At 48.4% G+C, this 21883-nt stretch overlaps 2 protein-coding genes across 26 annotated transcripts in view; one reads left to right on the plus strand and one right to left on the minus strand.

Moving 5' to 3' along the window:
• Positions 1 to 2652: 2652 nt before the first annotated feature.
• On the minus strand, positions 2653 to 10929 carry LOC122382453 (sorting nexin-4-like). Of its 8 annotated transcripts, XM_043367779.1 has the most exons (11): positions 10745 to 10882; positions 9387 to 9530; positions 8392 to 8715; positions 7069 to 7174; positions 6465 to 6574; positions 5835 to 6035; positions 5423 to 5570; positions 4999 to 5105; positions 4837 to 4862; positions 4098 to 4212; positions 2653 to 3421 (listed from the first exon to the last, which is right to left on the minus strand). In XM_043367779.1, the coding sequence occupies exons 2-11, from the start codon at positions 9510 to 9512 to the stop codon at positions 3326 to 3328; spliced, it is 1359 nt and encodes a 452-aa protein (XP_043223714.1). In that variant the 5' UTR covers positions 9513 to 9530; positions 10745 to 10882; the 3' UTR covers positions 2653 to 3325. The 8 variants fall into 8 exon arrangements, with proteins under 8 accessions (XP_043223714.1, XP_043223709.1, XP_043223707.1 ...); XM_043367774.1 differs by lacking the exons at positions 4837 to 4862; positions 10745 to 10882 and adding an exon at positions 10910 to 10929 and having other exon boundaries at positions 4973 to 5105; XM_043367772.1 differs by lacking the exon at positions 4837 to 4862 and having other exon boundaries at positions 4973 to 5105; positions 10745 to 10927.
• Positions 10930 to 11256: 327 nt separating this feature from the next.
• The window catches only part of LOC122382455 (zinc finger protein 2 homolog), a 43841-nt gene continuing 33214 nt past the window's right edge, over positions 11257 to 21883 (plus strand). For 3 of the 18 annotated variants that reach the window (XM_043367796.1, XM_043367792.1, XM_043367784.1), the window contains exons 1-10: positions 11277 to 11299; positions 14392 to 14609; positions 14792 to 14940; positions 15057 to 15130; positions 15527 to 15610; positions 15944 to 16020; positions 16385 to 16478; positions 17580 to 17686; positions 18291 to 18433; positions 18643 to 18776. In XM_043367796.1, coding sequence (XP_043223731.1) covers positions 14394 to 14609; positions 14792 to 14940; positions 15057 to 15130; positions 15527 to 15610; positions 15944 to 16020; positions 16385 to 16478; positions 17580 to 17686; positions 18291 to 18433; positions 18643 to 18776 — 1078 coding nt within the window. In that variant the 5' untranslated portion in view covers positions 11277 to 11299; positions 14392 to 14393. Of the gene's footprint in view, positions 11540 to 14378; positions 14610 to 14791; positions 14941 to 15056; positions 15131 to 15526; positions 15611 to 15943; positions 16021 to 16384; positions 16479 to 17579; positions 17687 to 18290; positions 18434 to 18642; positions 18777 to 21883 lie in introns of all 18 variants that reach the window. The other 15 variants (XM_043367798.1, XM_043367780.1, XM_043367786.1 and 12 more) reach the window with 12 other exon arrangements.

Raw genomic sequence — 21883 nt, forward strand, 5'->3', positions numbered from 1 at the left:
GCCATCGTGACTGTTGCATCCCAAGGTTCAAAGATTAGCCCAGGCCAAAGGCACAGCACACATTGATTAAATACCAATTTTCATGTACCTGCTCGCCTCACCATCTCACCCCTCCGTGCAGTCGTACAAAAGCAGCTGCAACTTTTAACCGTCGCCCGTCTGTTAACAGCCGCTTACGTAAGGGGGAGGAGTCGATCGGACCCCCGCGGCCTCTCGGACTCTGAGATGGAGCTGTGCATAAAAAAGACGAGCGTGCTACCCGTGACAATAGGAAGCCGCTGCTGCCCATTTTTAAGGTCCTTGGTCATTCCGTCTCATTCAAGAGGGTAATGACAAGTGTCGAGAAAATCGGGACCCGCTATAACTTCTTGAAGTGAGATTTTATGGCTCAAGATGATCTCCAGAAAAAGCTCATAAGCCAACGGTCATTATGGGTCCAGAGGCCACTTTCACCAACAGAAAAATAGCCGCCTGCCGGAATTTTTTGCCTAAAGATCGTTTCACATATGGAGCGTAAACGGTAAAGCCCTATCCGCTTACGAGCCCATCGCGTTTACATCGCGATACACAAATACCCAAAGAGTTCCAGGACGGTATGGAATTTCAGTAAACTTGGTTGTGTCAGCAATGGGGTCTGGTAGGTGGGGGTAATGGCCCTGCCTGGCGCCCAAAAAGGGGGCACGACCCCGAATGACCTGCCGACCACTGCTCTATATAGGTACATCTGAAGGACCCACACCGACACCTCTGAGGGCCCCACACCGGTATCTCCGAGCTCTGAAGGCCCCACACCGGTGACTGAGGACTCACCGGCTCCTGAGGGCACCATGTTGATGTCTAACGGCTCCCCTCAAGGCCACTGAAGGCACTACACTGTACACAAGCTCTCACTTAGCTCTAATGTCCATGTACCGGCCTCTGAGGGATTTAAGCCAGCGCATTCATAGCTCCACACCAGCAATTGTAAGGGCTTCACACTGAAGTATCTGAGGGTTCCACACCGGTGTCTCTAAGGGCCACATACCGGCATCTCTGAGGGCCCCATACCGGCGTCTCCGAGGGTCCACATCTGGCAGGCACCCATCAGCGACTGAAGGTCCCACACTGTCGACTCCGAGAGCCCCATCTGCGTCTGGGAGCACCATGCCGTCTCTAAGAACCACAGCGGCTCCTCCGTACGAAAGATGGGCGTCTGCATGCCAAAAGGGAGCGGTTCTGAGACAGTAGGGCACCTACGTGCAATAGAGGGGCGCCTATGATGCCCATAGGGGCGCCTCAATGCGAAAGAGGGGCGCCAGTGAGGCCTACATATATGGGTGTCCACATGCAATAGGGGTCTGCAATGCAATTGATCAATGCCGGTCCCATAGCTCAGTTGGTTAGAGCGTTGGACTCCGCGTGGTAAGAGCACGCGTTCCCGGTTATGACAGTCCGGGTTCGAAGCGCGACGGGCGCTCGACATTTATGGGCCTCCTGACAGGTATGGTTGCGGTTGGTGGCAGGCCGTAGCCAGGCGAAGTCAGCGAGGGGACCGGCCGTGCGCGGCTTTGTGCGCACGTTAAACTTTGGACTCCAAATTCTGCCATAGAATCGGAATTGCGCGATCGGAGGGTAGAGGGCAGGGTCATCGCAACAAGCTTCGCTTAGCGGTGGCTCTGTCCTTGTGAATCCTTCCCATCAAAAGGTTCGGACTAAATTTAAAAAAAAAATGCCATGGGGGTGCATTCATAACAAACAGGGGCGCCGGCATGGCAAAGAGAGGCGCCTTCAGGCTTCAAGTGTCCATAAAAGAGAGACGCCTATGATAAGCGCACATTGTATGCGACTGTGGGACATATAGGGATGTCTCTGATGACTATACATAGGGCGCTTATATGCCAAAGAGGGCGCCTATGAAGCTAATGGTGGCACCTGGGAAACGAGGAAGACATTTGTGTAAGGGTTTTCAGGGGTCATGCGCCGTTTGCGGCAAATAGATTCTAAAAAAATCGGAGGGGGAATAAGTTTTAAAAATGGTGCGGACTTTCCGCTCTGTTCGCTTAAGCGGTTACGCCCCTGGGTACATCTGCCCGATCTCAGAAGCTAGATTTGGAGGTCATACCTACTTGAAAGCAGCCAGCAGGACAAGGCAAAAGTTGGAGGCCCCTGAAAATAGGAGGCCCCCTGGAAAAGGAGGCCCCTTGACAGGGTGGCCCACCCACTTTTCATGACGTTCCTACGCCCGTGTTACTGTCTTTTAGAGGACTACACTAGCCCATTCTCATTATAATAATGCGAAATAATATTAGGCATTATTTCTCACACTTCCTCCCTTATTCAGACTATCTACAAGAATCACAATCTTGAATCTTCTGACGGGTCAACCCATCAGATAACCGGTGGACGTGGTGACCTATCGAGGTGACCATTCCAGTGGCAGTACAGGCTGTTCCATCACGGCACTCCCTTCCCATTGGGACCTCTGCCACTACGACGCACCAGTCGGTACCGCTCAGCCCAATGTCTCCCTCTCGGCTCTCCCTACGGCTATACAACGGTCTTATCAGAGCGAAAGAGCTTGCTTCCAAAAAGCAAAAGTTTCAATACCGCAACATTTCGAGGAAAGGCCAGCGCGTCGGCAAAGCGCCTGAGAAGGAAGGATGGAACGATGGCACCGATAACCGTACATATATTGTCTGAAGCCAGCAACATAACATGGAACAGTATACATGACGAGCAGGTGAGCCGGCCAGCCGCCACAGCACGGGTGTGGGATGGCCGAGCGAGCAGGGACGCGTACATCGCGGCGCCGGTCCCCTGCCTCTGAGACACAGCAATGGCACGAGGAGGGCACGTGGACGATCGGGTAGCGCCCGGCATGATGAAAATTTATGAGAGGCGTAAATAAATACGAAAATATATGCTTGGCATAATTCTTAGCAATAACCAGCAGGTGAGAGCAGCACCTGAATCACGTCGGTCGCTGGAATGCGATAAAGCGATACTTTTACCAAAGTGGATTAAATAGAATAACAACTATAGTACATCACACAACAGCTTTCAGCGCTTGACGAATCTCCATAAGAGATTCGTAGCTGGTACGATAACTCATATGACAAACAAACACACGCATATGTATAAGCGAAAAATAAATATTCCTTCCAAAGCTTCACCCTCACCTCAAGCACCTCAGCAGCGGCACCCAACACATTCGCGGCCGTCAGAGCTGCTCTACGCATCGATCCTTTCCGTCAGCATCCATTTGGGACTTGGTGATCCATTGTCAAACTGCAGGCCAGCGATGCCGACCAGCAGGTCCTCCAAAAGCAGCGGGTCACGGGAGTGTCTAGGGCGACCCGATCTCCTGCGGCGGCGGCACGGGCGGCGGCTGGCCCTCCAGGCTGTCCACGCAGTCGCGGAAGTGTCGCCACGTCTGCAGACCCTGAAAGAAGCGGCGACCACAATCAGCGGCCAGTTTAGCTGCGGGACTGCATGCAGGCGTGTGGACAAACACTGCGTGTTTCGATATTCTGTGATGGCGCTGATGAAAAAATGAAAATGAAAAACAAACATTCAGTATCTGTGCAATTCGTTTTTTAAATTCAGAAATATTATGTCTTGAATCATCAAACGCTTTGCTGCAGAACCCCAGCAGTACAGATATATTTGAACTTTGACGGCCTCCAAAGACCCCAGTACATGACCTTAATCCTCTGGGAAGTACTCATAAATGGATATCTTCTTGGAAATATTCGTTTATAGCTATCGATCACTTTATACAGCCTTAACATTTATATATACTTTTAAGAATTAAAGGTGCGTTGAGTGGTGTGGCAAAATACATCCTCTCCCTCCCCCACCATGGCCAGGTTGACTGAGACCCCCATCCGCACTATGATAAATTGAGCGAAACGAAGACAATGGGTGGAGACTTCCATTTCGCGTCTAGCTAGACGCGTCTAGCTGGACGGCGGCTGCGTCTATTTGGCGACAGCGCGTCTAGCTTGGAAGTCTCCGTCCAATAGTACGACACCAAGTTCGACGCCAACTTGGACGTCTGCTCAATTAGACGCCAGTTGGACGCCAGTGGAAGTCTCCGCCCAATAAAGCTTGCTTACCTTTTTGCAGATACGAATCTGCAGCTTCATGTAGTTGACAATAGTCTCTCGGAGATCTTTAACTTTTCGGGAATGAAACCGCTGGACGTCCTCCAGAGCCTTCTCCACAAACTCACTGCAAGGGAGGTCCGATGTAAAACAAATGTTTGACTTTTTCATCGGGCTGCACCTTCAGCTTTCACAAAGGCAAGTAATGAATTGATGCATAAATATCAATAACTAAAGACATTTCTACGGACAATCCGGTGGTCATTACCGTATTATTTATATATAAAAAATACGCTGTAACCCTGAAGAATATTATATCATTGTCATAACCACGCCCGATCTACCCACCGTTCCAGCCATCGTGCCGAATCCCACCCACCTGAGTTGCTCGGTGTGCTGCCGAATCTCACCCTTCTAACCCATCTTACCCATCTACCCCACCTAACCCAAAACCCACCTGACGCTGCTCAGTGTGCTGCCGAATCTGTTGTTCATCCACCTAACCCACCAAACCCACCTGAGCACCTGAGCTGCCGGATCTGCTGCAGGCTCACCCACCTTAACTCACCTAACCCATCTACCCCACCTAACCCAGAACCCACCTGAGCTGCTCGGTGTGCTGCCGAATCTGCTGCTAACCCACCCAACCCACCAAACCCATCTGAGCACCTGAGCAGCCTGCCGGATCTGCTGCTGCTCACCCACCTTAACTCACCTAACCCATCTAACCCACCTAACCCATCTAACCCACCTGAGCTGCTCGGTGTGCTGCCGGATCTGCTGCTAACCCACCGAACCCAGAACCCACCTGAGTTGCTCAGTGTGCTGTAGGCTCACCCACCTTAACTCACCTAACCCATCTAACCCACCTAACCCATCTAACCCACCTGAGCTGCTCAGTGTGCTGCCGGATCTGCTGCTCGGTGTCGGTCACCTGCTGGTCGATGTCCGCCACCTTCATCTCACGCACCTCGTCCGTATCAACACTGCCCAGCAGCCGCCACATCAGACTGGGCTTACCTGGGAAATGGGGGATGGCACCACGCGGTCACCAGACGAGCGATCCGGGTCGGGGCAGGGGTTTGGGTAAGTGGGTGAGGTGTTAAAATGGGGTACTGGTAAACTGTGGGAGGAACTGTAGATCAAAGGATGTAAGAATACTCTAAGGTGTAAGATCACACTCATCGACCTGAGGCGCAAAACTTTAGGTAAACAAATAAGTGATGCGATATATATTTCGGTTACGTTGGAAATATGAATGACGATTAATTAGCACGATTTATTAGCTACAAATGAGTCGGCCAGTCTGTATCCTAGAGAGCGGTCGGCGGTCTCACCCTGCAGTGCGTTCTCCCGGCGCTGCGACAGCTGCGAGAGCGTATCGTCCAGCCGTTCCAGCTGGTACTGCCGCATCGTGTACTTGTGGCAGACGGCTTGCAGCGCCGCTGCGTAGTACATGTACTCCTTCAGCTGGTCAATGTACACCTGGCGACGCGGCAGACACAGAATCGTCACATCAGTCCGGGTGCGCCAGCTGCGCAGGGCAACCAAATGGCGAAAACACAGAAAAATGAGCCATGGCCGGAAGCCAAGAGCTATCCCTGGCGCTTCATGGGCCTCGTTTACAAATTTACTAAGGGGTCAATGAATTACTTTACTTTCCCCTGCCGCCTTTCCCCACAAATCAAATTATCTACATACGAGTATCTCCCTCTGCCTCCCTCTCCCAGCCGTCCCCTCCCTCCGCACCTCCTCCTCCTCGACGAAGGTGTCAATGCTGGCGGCGTGCGCGTCCATGTAGTGGCCGGCCCGCTGCAGCCCGTCGCCCATCTGGGTCTCCACGGCCGACCACTGGCTGAGCACGCGTCCGTAGCTGGCGTGCTGACGGCGCACCGCGTACGTGGCGTCCGTCAGACGCGCGCGCGAGCGCAGCACGCTCGATAGGTGGGTCTGCCGACGCCGGGGTGCGTCAGAAACAAAACAGCACACATATTAATCGGTCATGAATGTGAAGATGTGGGTTAATTAGTCCAGCTGGTGTTGGCACAAAAGGAGTCGTAATAATACCACCAATAACCTGAGTAGTAGCCAGGTAGTAGCCAGCACTAACAGGTAGTGGTGCAGGTAGTAGCCAGCGCTAACTAGAGAGCATACCTACTTTGGTGTGCTTTGAGACAGTTATAGGCTACTTGTATAAAAAGTGGTGGCAAAACACCGGCTAAATACGAGACACGTTGGCCGAGCATGACGATGCAGTTAGTCATGTTTCAGCGAACTAAAAATTGAATATGAATCCCACGGACTCCCAGCCATTACTTCTTCCCGCTCCCATCCACCACAATTCCACCCCTCACATCTCGCGCACCGCGCAGCGCTCACCTCCAGCTCCCGTCCGTAAGTGAGCAGCTCGTCGAACCGGCTGTCGCCCTTCTTGACGCGAATGGTTGCGTTCAGCGACTTCAGCTGGCGCTCCACCTTTTCCAGGTAGCCTGCAGCGCAGACGGCAGAGACGTGAGAGTGAAACGGCGTTCTTGTCGCAGGCACAATGCGTGGCGACAGCTCGGCTGTGTGCGATCGGAACATTAAGATCCCATACAGCACAGAAGCACGAGTGTCCATAATGCTCCATACCATAAAGTTAAATTAGCATGAAGGTTTGGCATGATAAAGCATATGAAACAAAAACTTATAGGTTCCGGGAAAGACCAACGGCGACGTCCACTCACACAAAGCAAACAAACACTAGTCAGTGATTGGGAGCACATACTGTACGAGTATGTCGTGTTACTTTTCTGTTGATCTAAATAAGCATCACCCAGCTAACCGACAATCGACTGACCGGGTCACTTTGTGCACCAATCCCCCAATACAGGATGGTAAGTCAGGGTATTGCAGCTGTCAGTAGAGAGAGAGAACTTGCAATGTTCACAGAAAAACAGCTAGGTACCATAGCCAGCTGGGAAACATCTATAGAAGAACTTACCTGTGCCAGTGACGATTTCCTTCCAGTCCCTTTCATCCTGGATGAAACGTAGAAAAATCGAGTCCCAAGACAGGATCGGATGTGAAGCTACACGCAGCAAGAAGCTCTGAAAATATATTCAAATCAAATTGTTGGAACCATCAAATACCGCTGTATGTCATCAGCGCCGTTTAAATGCATGATTATGAGCTAAGACCGACTACCTGATACAGTTACACTACAGAGTCTGCCAAAAATTTCACACTATAATAGCGCTGAACAGCAACTGAACCACAGAATTTCAAGGCGTGTGACAATGACATACATGGCGTTATTTAACCCTCGCCCGTATAGGGGGGGGGGTCGAACGGACCCCCCCCCCCCATGGTTTTTCGCAAATAACTCGCGTAAAAAGCGGCCGATCGCGACGAAACTTTCAGTACCCTCGCGGTTATCAATTTTACACCTACCCTAAAAATTTCATGACCCTGACCCCAATGACCTTTGACCTGTGACCTACTTTTCGAGACCATGTTTGGCCGGAATCGCGATTCGGCGTATGTCGGCTCGCATTAGCCGCGCGTTTGCAGTCTTTTCGTGGTTTCAAGCGTTCAAACATGTGATATGATGTTGCCCCCATGCATTAGGGTGGGTGTCAAGGTCATCTGAAGGTCAGGTCAGGTCATTGACCTTTGGTGACCTCGGTTCACTTTTTCGAGTTTTACATGTTTCTAGGCCAGTGTTTGGAGCTGAATTCGAATTTAGCAACCATATGAACATTTACGAAGTAGTTTTGGTGCCTTCGTAACATGTTACGAAGCTGTCACGGGCGGTTGACACCTACTAGGAATACCCGGCAGGACCCCTACTGGTTGACCTGACCTGACCTGACCCAACCTGGACCTAATGCATAAAGACATCATCTGTGATCAAAACTAATATGATATTCGTGATCAGCGCCCCGAAAAACCCCATAGCAGCCACACTTTACGACGTTCTAACAGGTTCCGATTTTCCCGACTTTTGGGTCATTGACCTGACCTGCAAGGTCAACCAATGACCTAGGACCTTAAAATTAGGTATCATCGGATTCCTCTCGTCACGGGCAACACGCTCGTTTTTTCCGCGAAGCTCTAGCTCGATCAGGGGCGAAACGGCAAGGGGGAGGTCCAACGGACCCCCCCCCCCCCCTTATACGTTCGCGGCTGGAAAAACACCAATACGGGCGAGGGTTAAGCAGTGCTTGCAATACCACGCCAATAACATGAAAGAAATTGGTTAAACATACTATATCATTGTCAATTCTTTATCATTGACGACGATGTGATCTCTCGGACGTCTCACCTCCAGTCCAACACGGCGCCGGTCTATGAACTCGGAGTCGAACGGGTCCGTGGCTAGCTTCTGCCAGACGTGCGAGGCGCGCTTCTCGGGCAGCGGCGGCGTCACCACGTACGGGTAGGCCTCGCCCAGGTAGCCGGCCAGCGTCTCGAACTCGCTGTAGCGCCGCCACAGCGCGCCCTGGCGGCTCAGCGCGCCGCCGAACGTCGGCTCGGTGACGCGCGTCTCGATCAGGTAGGCCGTGTAGTACTCGGTCAGATTCATCGAGCCGTTGTAGCGCCGCTCTGACTCGGACACAGAGATCTCCATCACTGTGCACAGCGGCTCCTGTAAAAGAAACAGCACGCAAGGACCGATAAAGACGGACCATTAAGGATAGCATTTGACACAAACCAAACTAACCCGGTCCCGTAGCTCTGTCGGTAGAGCGTTGAACTTCGCGTGGTGAGAGCACGCGTTCCCGGTTATAACAGTCCAGGTTCGAAGCACAACTGGCGCTTGACATTTACGAGCCTCCTGACAGGTATGGTTACGGTTGGTGGCAGGCCGTAGCCAGGCGAAGTCAGCGAGGGGGCCCGGGACCGGCTGTGCGTGGCTACGTGTGCACGTGCCACGTTAAGTTTTACACTCCAAATTCTGCCATAGAACCAGAACTGCGAGATCGGAGGATTGAGGGCAGGGTCAATGCAACAAGCTTTGCTTAAAGGGGGCTCTGTCCTTGTGAATACTTCCATTCAAAAGGTTTGAACCATTAAGGAGTAACATAAATTTATAAAAGAAGTCACCAGCTATCACCAGGGATCTTGTATGCCAAGGGCAAAAAATATAGGTAAAAAGTAGCTACATTTTTTTGTTCATAACCAGCCTTAACATATCTGATGGTAACAAAAGTCACAATAAGTAAACATGTTGGGCCAAGAAACATAACACTTCCAGATTCAAGAGAGAATAAACAGGTACTAACTAACAGAAACTTAACATTTGACACATAATCATACCTTCTTGAAGTCTTTTTCTGCTGCATCAGCTCCTGGAGGTTGGGGTGTTTCCAGAGCCCCTGTGCCATTGGCTTCTGGTGGCAGATTATTTGAAATGCCATTCTCTTCAGCATCATGATCATCCATTGGTGCAGCTAGGAAATCCTGAAAATTAATTGGCAGTGAGGTCCTACCCCATATACCTACCATTCCTACTCAACAACACCCAGGTGTGCTGACATGACATTGTCATAAATGGCAGAGAAGGAGGCATTCATTTTTGGACAATATTTGGTGTGTAACTGACTAACTGTACTATGACCTTTAGCTGCTCTTCAATGATATTCTTTTCTTTCCTGAAATAACAAAGAATATTGAAACTGCTAATAGAAGCTAAAAAATATACACAATAAAAAACTACTTAAATGCACTGTAAAAAATGATGGAAACAGTGGAAACCTAGCAACTGGTTGGCGACTCGCTGTCCTGTAAATAATCTGTTTACAATTTAGCAAGGCCCTAAAACAGTATTAGTAGAGCAGACACACAAAGCTTATCCAACCAAGCAGAGGCGCTATACCTGCCACCCACCACCCGCAGATGTTTCTTTCAAACTAAACCAAAACAAACCTAACTGACCTGACCTGACCTGACCTAACCTAACCCAACCTAACCTTAGGTACCTTACCTTACCAATTTGATGGCCACTATGCCCCCTATGGCCTGTACGGTCCCGATCACATCAAGCTCCTGAACTGACGACTCTCATGGAAGCTAATCTAGGATGGAGTATCTGCCCAATCCCGGTACCTATCCCATTCCCAGTAACCAGTATCCTGGGTCATTTCCCTCTTTTGCATTCTTTCAAAATGGAAGAAATTCACAAAACAAAATCATGAAAAAAATGAATAGTCACATCCTTCTAAGGTAAAAAGGAGAGATCACACATAGCATAGATATTAGATACTTATGATACTTTTTACACAAAACATTTATAAGATACACCCAACCAGCAACCACTTGTTGAGTTGGGTAAGGTTATGTGGTATACAAGTGGATTAAGGTTGTAGGTTAGGTTGTAGGTTGGTAGGTGTAGGTTAGTAAGTTGTAGGCTGGTAGGTTGTACGACACCTAGTACGTCCATGACGTAACATATTGCAACAACACTAGCGCCAGCCTCAAGGCCACAGCCCATCATACTAGCTCATCCAGCCATATACACAGAAGTGTGACGCCTGCTTTACGACTACCCTACAACCTACAAAAACAGCCTAGCCTCAGCCTACAAACCTATAAACCTAAAACCCAGGCTCTATTAAAACCTACACCTACAAACCTACAGCACCTCGTTGGTTCAGGTTGGAGGTTTACCCGTTTACCTCCGTGTGACGTCTGCTCTACCAATACTCTAAATCGATATGAAATACAAATCATTATCAGTTATCATCCTTTAATTTATCACACTTTTGTTTATCAATTTAACAAAATTTTAACAATTTATCCACAGCATCTATCGAATAATCTAAACCGACATCTAAACCGACAATTTGTTTTCATTTGTGGCATTCATGGGTGTACTGTTTAAAAATGTCTCTAAAATGACGTCAAAGAAAATGCCCCGACAGCAGATCACAGTTTACTGTGCGTGCGTTCGACATCCGGAAAATGAGGGAAAATTATCCGGGACCACCAGTGAAAATTTGGTAACCTACACCCTTTTTATCTATGATGAAAACCGCTAAAACGTCTTTATTTCTATAGCTAAAACCAAGGCAGGCTGCTAAAACCACGCTAAAACCATGGATAACAATCCATGCTAAAACCTAAGCCGCCAAACATTGATGACGCCATCAAATACCATACTGACGGATCAAATACATTCGACAAAAGTTTTGACCTTGACAATTGAAGCCAAAAGTGGCGATAACGGCGCAGTATGTTAGGCGGTTGGATATATTATTTTATGCCATTTTCAAGGTTTTTTGGCTGTTATTTCTTAGATTTCATTGTGACGTTGTTAAATGTTCACCACGGAGTTTTCTTTCCAGTGATAAAAAAAATCTCACCAAAATTTCACGGCATTCGGCCAAAACTTCCCTCACCCGCACGAGTAGTAAAGTAATCTTGCGCACATTGACATGAGGGGCTGGTTGCCAAATGCCATCCCCCCGCAGGTAGTTTTTCTGCTCTGCACTGAACATTTTTAAAGCTAGAAGCCTGATTTTTTGTATAGCTGCTTTCCTATCCTTTTTCAGCATGCACTGAAAATTTCAAGTTTCTGTGGTTTATGATTTCAGAGATATGACCTTGTTTTTCAGGTCATGTCATGACCCAAATCCATACTGCAATGACCATTAGGTCGATGAGGCGCACCAGGCGAGTTCAAAATCCGCACCATCCCTTCATTAAGAGGTGGAAAATCTGCACCAATGCCAAAGGAGACTACAAAAAAACACACCGAACCAAAAATATGACCAGTTAACATCTGCACTGACCACAATTTGTGATATGAGCTGTGAGCCTGCCCTGCCCTCTCAATAGTATGGAAACGAAGCAAAAAATACGTACCACACAACTCAAACAAAAAAGCATGTCACAGGACCTATTTTAACATGTTAGCTGGAGGGGCAAATGCCCCAGCACTCAACAGAGTTGCCCCGCCCCCCCCCCCCCAGTTGTCAAGATTTGCCCACTATAAAAATGGGCATAAAGGAACAGGGTGACAAACATACTACTGCGAGTTGTCTTGTAATGGATGTCAAATGAGTCAGTCTGCAAGTAATGACCAGTGGTGGATCCAAGGGTGGGTCCTATATATCAGTCATATGGGTCATGACCTCCCGCCCCTTTGGGGCTCGGGGACACCATAGGCCTGCCATGGGCACCACAGGCCTGCCATGGGCACCACAGGCCTGCCATGGGCACCACAGGCCTGCCATGGGCACCACAGGCCTGCCATGGGCACTACCGGCCTGTCAGGGGCACCACAGGCCTGTTGGGAGCACCATCGACCTAGCAAGAGCACCATAGGTCTGCCAGGGGCACCACAGACCTGCCAGGGGCACCATAGACCTGCCAGGGGCCCCACCGGCCTCGCAGGGGCACCACTTTGGGCCTGTCAGGGGCACCACAGTCCTATCAGGGTCCAGGGGTACCAGCGGCCTAGCAGGGCCACCACAGGCCCGCCAGGGGCACCACAGGTCTGCCAGAGGCACCACAGGCCTGGCAAGGGCACCACGGACGTGTCAGCGACACCACGAGCCTGTCGGGGGCACCTTAGGCTTGTCAGGGCCAAGGGACACCACAGTCCTTTCAGGGGCACCACAGGCCTGTCAGAGGCACCTGAATTTTGCATTGATCTGTGCGTTTTGAAGCTTCACCCAAATGACTCACTTCACGAATAGAACCTCCCAATTCCCGATGCCCTGGAACCGCCTCTGATAAAGGTATCAACTTGAAAATTTAAGGGGATGTGCCCAGTTTAGTTCTAAGAAAAGTCTGCAAATTTCAGCATCCTAGATCCAGCCGTTTCGAAGATATTTTCGAAAAAACCGAGGGGTGGATAACTCCCCCCCCCACCCCCTGCCACTAATAGGGTTAACCCTCGCCCGCACATGCCATTTTCCCATCCTAGAACGCACATGGGGGGGGTGGTTGCCACCCCCCCCCCCGCGCCATTTCGTTCCTGTTGGAGATAGAGCTTAGCAGTGAAGACCAAAAAGATTCTTTGGGAAGAGACGAATCCAATGATACCCAGTTTTACCTTCTCAGGTCAGTCATTGACCTTCCAGGTCAGGTCAAACTAAAAAATGTTGCTGTTTTGGGTCACCGTTGGATATCAAGTGCGCTGCTTATCAAATACCGATGACGATGCTATTTTCTGGTGCCAAGCCAGCTAGAACCTCTTTGTCACACTATCCGACCAGAATTTTGCTGCTGAGGTCATTTCAGGTCAAGTTAGGTCAAGGTCAATTACATGTGTTTGTATGTCTGTGTGTGTCTGTGTGTATACTGATGTGTGCACCGATTGTTTTTGGGTCCATATCACATGAAATCATGATCTGAGAAGCTTTTACCAAAAATGCAGTCAAAAAACTTCACAAAAAGTAAATTCAGCTTGCCTAAAACGCAATTATCTTAGATGACCTAGGTTGACCTTGACCCTGACCTTGACCCCTGTACATCGTCGAACAACATGTTCCATGATAGGTGGGAGGTAAGACTGGCAAAAAAGGCCGAAATCAGGGTGTCAAAAGCTCACAAGGCCCATGGCAAACGCAAGATGTTGAGAATTGGCCATTTGGGTCATGACATGACCTGAAAAACAAGGTCATATCTCCGAAACCAAAAATCACAGAAACTTGAAATTTTCAGTGGACATCAAGAAAGGATAGACGAGCAGCTATACGAAAAATCAGCCTTCTAGCTCTAAAAATGTTGAGTGCAGAGCAGAAAGACTGCCTGGGGGGGGGGGTGGCAACCCCCCCCCCCCCCCATGTGCGGGCGAGGGTTAAGCGTCATTGTGCAGTGTGGACATGGACAATAACGTGCACAAATGTTTTTTTTTTTTGCGCACGGCGGAGCTGCGTTTCGGTACATGCCCCATACACGGACGCACAGTAGCGTACCACAGACAAGGCTTTCATGACGGACCTTGGGATGACATACTCGTAGACTATAGGCATGACTTTAAGCTTTCAGAATCCCAGTACATTTACATGACATGATGCCGATGTGAGTTTCAAAGTTGAAATGTGGGTTGAGTCATGAGTGACACTCTAGGATTTTACCACTCCTGAATCTGGGATGACGTTTGCGTCAAATTTGAGCATGGAACGAGCATTGATGGCGTCCCGATCTCCAACATCTGCGAGAGAATGTATTATTTTTATTTTTACATCGATGCCATTGTGAAATGCTCTTGAACTTGTTTTGCTATCTGCTCGACTAATTGTATGTGATATGGTATAGGTAGTGAAATAAAGGATGAACTGACATGACATTGGGGCCCAGCCCATGCCAACAGCTATGTCTGAACCACCGCCTCTCATGCGGACTGCGTCAGCGACAACGGTAGAACCAAAGTGGCTTCGGGAAGACTCTGCTGGAAGGGACGAGGAATGGAGTCCGTCAGGGTGTGTGAGGAGGACCCAGAGCGGCTCCTCTCCCGTAGACAGTGGTTCCGAGAGCGTCTTTCAGCCAGTTGGCAAGGACGAGATCAAGATTGAAGTCCATTCACCAAAGGTAGGTGCACAAATGCATGGTGTTCATTCGTGTTGAGAGTATATTTTTCTGTTGGGTTGATATATATAACGGAAATGCAAGTAAGAAATGGGTTTTGATTTTTATATCCATAGTGGAATGAACAGTAAAATGTCTTATAGGTAGTTTTGATGACTATTGCTGGTTTCTTTATTTTGGTCTAGGTTGAGCGGCCGTCGTCTCCCTCGGCGTCGGACGACGATCCTTTGTCAGACCGCGCTGCGCAGTCTCTAGTGAGGAAGGAAGTGTTCCGGTGTCGGTCGCCGTCACCGTCTGAGGACTTCATCGGGTTCACTGAGGTGGACCGGGACAAGTAAGCAAGGGCATGGCCTAGTGTACCTTTGTGTTGAAATTCGATCAGGTTTTTTTTCAGACATTGTCCTAGACACAAGAACACCATCTTGCTGACTGCTTATATTCTTTTTTCAGTGCTTGTTACATCTCCAATGCAAAAAGGAGTCTGTTATTGCGTGACCAGTCGGACATTCGAGACTCTGCGGAAGGCAAGTCGACAGAATTCAGGCAGAAAAAAAAATACGCAGGTCGCGTCTACCCAGGGGCTCCGCCACTGAGGGGGGGGGGAGGTGTTGCGTGGTCCATACCTTCCCAATAATTCAGTCCCGTAATGCTGCCTAAATGTATAATAGAGGTGTCCATTTTTGGGTCATACCCCTTATATTCAGAGTTTCAGACCGTGGCGGAGCTCCTGTTATTGCCATAGTACTATCAGCCTTGCACTACTGTATACTTCTCCCAGAGAAATTACCGGTTTGTTATACATATCATTAGATCTGGACGCTGCAAAGAGATTCAATGGTCTGACTGCATTCATTATATTGAATCGGCACCTTAACTAAATGCAAAACGATCAATTATATCTTATTATTCTATTTTTGCAGTCTTTGCTGAAGGAGTGAGCATCGACAGTCAACGTTTCGTCATAAACTACCGGGACGTGGCTGGTCTCGATGATGGCAACATATGTGGGTATATCCCTTCCTCTGACCTGTTTCAGCGCCTGCAGGCAAAATTATTCACTGGTGGCTCTTCGGCTTGTCAGCTTTTCCTGATGATAGGTTGTTAAAGAAAGAATCTGGAAGAGAGGATGACTTTTTAGGTTGAACAAGAACTTCTTGATAATGAACGAAAATGTTCTTAAAGTTGCAGTCATAAAAACCATCACAGACACACTTTTACGTCTAATAGAATAGTAGATTCTATTAGACGTAATAGTAATAATTTAGTAAATACCTAATCAACTACGCTCTCGATCAAGTCCTTAAGAATCATTTATCATTCGCCCTACTCTCCGACAGTTTGTGACGTATGCTGCCGTGATTTGGACGGGGAATGTCGTATCCATGGAGCTCTGAAGGTCATATCCGACACCAAGGTAAGGGACGGGTCGGCTTGGTATTCTCCACACATGTTCATTCAATTTTCTTTTATGACATGGGTGGTTGGCTAATTAGACGTCATGCTTATTGCTTAGATCACAAAAGGGTACCAGGGGCATTATAAAGCCTTCGGCGTCTTTCTGCCTATTGATGTGGCACTATTTATAGATATTGTCTGCGCTGCAGCAGTCTTCAACCAGTCTTGACACACCTAAGCAAGATCAGGTTCTAGGACAGCTCTATAGCATATATTGTTCGCAAATCATGCTTGACTGATCTTCAAACAGGTCAGGTCCATTCGTACGTTACATCATCCGTGGTCGACGTTTTGCGCTATATGTATGTGCGCTTATATTCCAGGCACGACCCGGTATCGGAGATTCCGAAAGGGATGTCAAAACGCTGCCGCCTTCTCTTAGCTCGGCTCAGTCAAGAAATCCAGTATCTGGCACCGGTAGGTTGACAAGGCAAAACGATGGCATTACATAACGTACGTTAGTGGACATTGTTGCAAACATGTATTGATGGTGTTTGTTAACCCTCGCCCGTATAGGGGGGGGGGGTCGAACGGACCCCCCCCCCATGGTTTTTCGCGAATAACTCGCGTAAAAAGCGGCCGATCGCGACGAAACTTTCAGTACCCTCGCGTTGATCAATTTTACACCTACCCTGAAAAATTCATGACCCTGACCCCAATGACCTTTGACCTGTGACCTACTTTTCGAGACCATGTTTGGCCGGAATCGCGATTCGGCGTATGTCGGCTCGCATTAGCCGCGCGTTTGCAGTCTTTTCGTGGTTTCAAGCGTTCAAACATGTGATATGATGTTGCCCCCATGCACTAGGGTGGGTATCAAGGTCACCTGAAGGTCAGGTCAGGTCATTGACCTTTGGTGACCTCGGTTCACTTTTTCGAGTTTGACATGTTTCTAGGCCAGTTTTTGGAGCTGAATTCGAATTTAGCAACCATATGAACATTTACGAAGTAGTTTTGGTGCCTTCGTAACATGTTACGAAGCTGTCAGAGGCAGTTGACACCTACTAGGAATACCCGGCAGGACCCCTACTGGTTGACCTGACCTGACCTGACCCGACCTGGACTAAATGCATAAAGACATCATCTGTGATCAAAACTAACATGATATTCGTGATCAGCGCCCCGAAAAACCCCATAGCAGACACACTTTACGACGTTATAATAGGTCCCGATTTTTCCGAGTTTTGGGTCATTGACCTGACCTGCAAGGTCAATCAATGACCTAGGACCTTAAAATTAGGTATCATCGGCTTCCTCTCGTCACGGGCAACACGCTCGTTTTTTCCGCGAAGCTCTAGCTCGATCAGGGGCGAAACGGCAAGGGGGGGGGTCCAACGGACCCCCCCCCCCTTATACGTTCGCGGCTGGAAAAACACCAATACGGGCGAGGGTTAAACATGTATTGATGGTGTTTGTTAAACATGTATTGATGGTGTTTGTTTTGAGATTGTAAATGCCAGGATATTGTGTGCCCATTTATGTGAAACGAAGGCCATCATCCATTCATTCTGATTCCAGGAGTCTGGACTGAAAAGGATGTTCCGGCGCGCCAAAGACTCGGTCCTTACGAGGGCACCCTGACCACCGAGCAGGCTCGGGCCCGAACGCCCGGGTACAAATGGCAGGTTAGTTTGTGATTGCTGTCGAATCTCCATGCGAGTCTGACACTATTCGCTCTTCTGGCAAAACTGTTTTTTATATAAATTTAGCTCGAATGTTTGAATGGACGGATGGACAGTGCCGGAGCCTACGCTAAGCAGAGCTTGTTGCGTAGACCCCGACCCCTACCGTCCGGTCGCGCAATTCCACGCAACGGGAGAATTTAGATGCCAAAGTTTAACGAGCCTTAAAGCCGGACATGGCCTGTCCCACTCAACTGACTTCAACTGGCTGCGGCTGCTCCCACCAACCGCAGACCATCCCCGTCAGGAGTCTCAAATATCGAGCGCCGGAGCGACTCGAACCCGGGCTCTCACTACCGGGAGTCCAACGCTCTACTAACTGAGCTACGGGACAGTCTGTTATGTTGACTGTTATGCTGGTTTTGTAGTTATATCTCGAACAATAATATAGCTGAAGTTCCATCACTTGAACATTGGCGCTTCTTGTTTTTATTGTTTGTTTTTTTTTTCTTTTTAGTTAAGTAGGCTATAAAAATATCACTAGATAGGAGATAACCAAAAATTGAAATTTGTCTAGGATTGATGTGCGAATTGTTTTGCATTTCAGATCAGGAAGGGCCAACGCGTGCATCACTTGGTGAATACAGAAGACCCGAGCTGCAGCAACTGGCTCAGAAGGGTCAACTGTGCCCGCTCAGAGGAAGAACAAAACCTAGTGGCCTTCCAGTACCGGGGTCAGATATACTTCAGGTGTGTTGTAGTCTAAAAATCCATGGAAAAAATTCCTATCTGTAACGTTTTACATTCTATGTACGTTATTCCTTGCGCCGCCTGCAGCCCTTACCGCTGATTCTTCTCGGTTATCAATGGCTAGTTTTCTTGTCCCAAAATGTGCAATGCTTTTATCATTTATTTACATATTCATTATTGCTTTGAAATATATTTATCGACTTTTGCAGGACGTCAAAGCCCATTCCGCGGGGCTCAGAGCTGCTGGTGTACTACGGAGACGAATCGGCCCGGGAGCTGACCGTCCACTCGGAGACGTCTGGGGAGGCTGTGACCTCCTCTTCCGCCGGACCGTCATCGTCAGGTCAGTACCTCGTTGGCGGTTCTGATCATTTGGTATCCATTGAAGGGATCGACCTTGTACTGGCATTCGCCTGTCTTCCGATAGCTGCCGTCTTGGCCGTTCCGGTTGGTTGGAAGTCTTTATTTTCTGATGGGATCTGATGGAGATCGGGACAGGGGGATACGTCCAAAGAACAACTGGATTAGATGCTAATCGGAGCATCAGTCTTGCAAGTTAGGTACCATCTACAAATGTTTTGGCGCAGTTCTGAATGTACAACACCGGTAATGCATTGTATTCACCAAGGGGTATAGATTGGGTTCGTTGAGATGGTATTTCAGCTTGCGATTTAAGCATCGCGTTTGCAGGGGGTCCGATGGACTACCCCGGGTTTTCGGTCATGCCCCCCTCCCCCCCCCCCCACACACACACACAAAATCAGCGAAACGCGTAGCTTCATATCTTTGGACACGTTTGATATTTGAGGCTTACGAAAGCAGTGTAGTGTAATAAGACGTCCTAAATCATGGCCCATCGCAACCTGAACAGAGGCTTGGCCATGCTGTCATTCCAACTAAAAAAAGACGCCAAAACAAATGGTGAAACAAGCCGTTCGCCTTCTGAAACACACGCCAGAGCACCTGCACTACCGTAGGTAGACGGGGGAAGGTGGTTTGGTCGGATGAGTCGCCGTTTATTATCCGCTGAGTTAGTTGCATTATCACCTGAACCGTCAAAGTGGCCGTGTGTAGCTGAGTAGCAGCTGCGACGTGCCGGCCGTCACCAGTGTCGAATATCCGGTCTGGATCCAAGTCTGAGGAGCATGTTGACTGATCAGATGTTTTGCGATGTCCCAGCTGCCTTCCTTTGAAGTCAGATAAAAGCACCATCAAGGAATCAGCGACGAGTAATACCGGAACAACATCCTACCCGACGAATGTATAGAGGCGCTCAACCGGAGGGTAGAATAGAGCTTGGTTTCTGAACGTGCATTGATGCCTCATTCAAGTCCAGTGTCTCAAAAATTTGTCGATTTGGGTGGGACACGATTCCAAATAAAAATAGTTTTCTCCCCCACCTCTAATTTTCAAGCGTAATCTCTTTATCCCATTTTTGCCCAGAAAGAACATCTGCACGTGTAGTCGAATTACGTCGCATAGGCTACCACTTTTGTGTAGAAGTCTATGCTGTTATCCTTTTTCCACACTTTTTTAGGAGGGGTCTTATCAGACCAGGAGTTTTCCACTCTCATCCCCCTCAACGGTTATAACTCAACTGAACAGCTGTTAGATACCATTCGTGACCTGAGATGACCTCAGGAGCATAAACAGGGGTCACGGATACCATTTTCATGCTCAGCGTGTCTAAATTACTTGTAATTCAATGTTTGGGAGTGTTTATAATGGCTTTTGTCCAAAACGGGCGCCTTTCAATTTTTCCCCATTGACTTATAATGTGGAGGTCGCAAGATTGACCTGACATCATCGATATCAAAATTCTGAGATAAACATTTTGTACATACTATTGTTCTTAGCAATCGCTGAAAAATTTAAAGCGACGGGTCACTCGGTATAGCTATGGCAGACATTGAATTTTTTATGTGGTGAGGTCACTTAACCCTATTCCTGGCGGGGGGGGGGGGGCCTCAGGAGCCCCCCCCTGAGGTTTTTTGGTTATTTCTCCCAAACGCGTTGAGCTAGGAAGCTCAAATTTTCTGACTTTTCCTAAAAGGCTTCTACGCAACATGTCTGAAAATTTTGAGTTGATCTGACCTCAGGTCAGGTCACCAGAGGCGGTTTGGTGACCCTACCTCAGAAAAGTTTGCAATCACGCCAGAGCTAGAGTTTTTGACCGATCAATTTCTTCTCTTCAGGCTTTAGTTAGGGTACCAGTATGTGCAATTTGTATATCTCGGAATTTTGATATCGGTGACCTAAGGTCAGGTCAGTTTCGCGACCTCCCCATTATAAGTCAATGGGGGAAAATCAACTCCCTGTTTTTACCACTAAAACGGGTCGGAATGGCCCCATATACCATACATGACTTCATATACGATCAACCTTCACTACCTTGAGGTCTGTTTTGCTGTTGGGCAGCTGTGAGGTCATGTGACGTCATCAAAGGTCACCAAAGGTTTTTGGCCAATAACTCCGTACAGGAACAAGATACAGACGCGTGGATGGTCTCATTGTGTTCAGCTCGTCAAGACGCATCGAATGATATACATGATGACCTCGAGGTCACGTGACCTGAGGTCAACCTTTGACCTTGACCTTTCGAGGTCAACATATATATCATTCGATGCGGATTGACGAGAGGATCACGATGATGCCCTTAGTTTGTTCCTATCTTGACTAATTCGAAAGTTATTCGAGAAAAACTCTCCATATCTAGCGCCGCCATTTTGACTTTTTCGACCCCTGTGACGTCATCTTTGACCTGACCTGAAAATGACCTTAGTAAAAATTGTAGATCTTGACCGTGCGTATCCGATGCCGTTTACCGTTTGTCGCTGCGATGTGTAGTTTTTGAGATCTGAAGGGGGGGCCGAATCGCCCCCCCCCCCCCGCCAGTTTCTTGTCCCGGCGGAGCCCGCCAGGAATAGGGTTAAGGTAACCTGGTGACCTGACCTTAAATGAGCTTGGTGTAAAATTTGTTCACCATCTGTAGAATTGATGTATGATAAGATACGCCGCCGTTTTTGAAATATTTGCGAAAAACCGCAATGGGTTTGGGGGTGTTCAGACGCCCCCTCCCCAGCAGGGCATGGGTTCATCCATGTGCCAAGGAAAACCTTACCGCGATTGATTCAGCGTGAATCATCCCCTCGGTGACACACCCTAATGCGAACCCATATGGGATAGCAGGGGCATTCCACGTCAAATCGAACAAAAATCGGCTGTTTTGCAACTTACCATCAGCGATTTCATTATAAAATTGTGAGCGAGTTCCTGTGTCGCCCCGGACATTACAATGATGTTTTTTTGCACATTCTGACCACAGGTCTTCTAAATATAGGGCATCAAATTTTTACAAAATTTTGCATCTTTATATTTTTGAACGACCATAACCTTGGTTGTACTTGTTTGATTTGAATGAAAGAAACCTTACTGTTTAGGTAATTTCTT

Source organism: Amphibalanus amphitrite, unplaced genomic scaffold (assembly GCF_019059575.1).
Source record: "Amphibalanus amphitrite isolate SeventyFive unplaced genomic scaffold, NRLGWU_Aamphi_draft 000140F_arrow, whole genome shotgun sequence".
In the NCBI taxonomy this organism is placed as follows: Eukaryota; Metazoa; Arthropoda; class Thecostraca; order Balanomorpha; family Balanidae; genus Amphibalanus; species Amphibalanus amphitrite.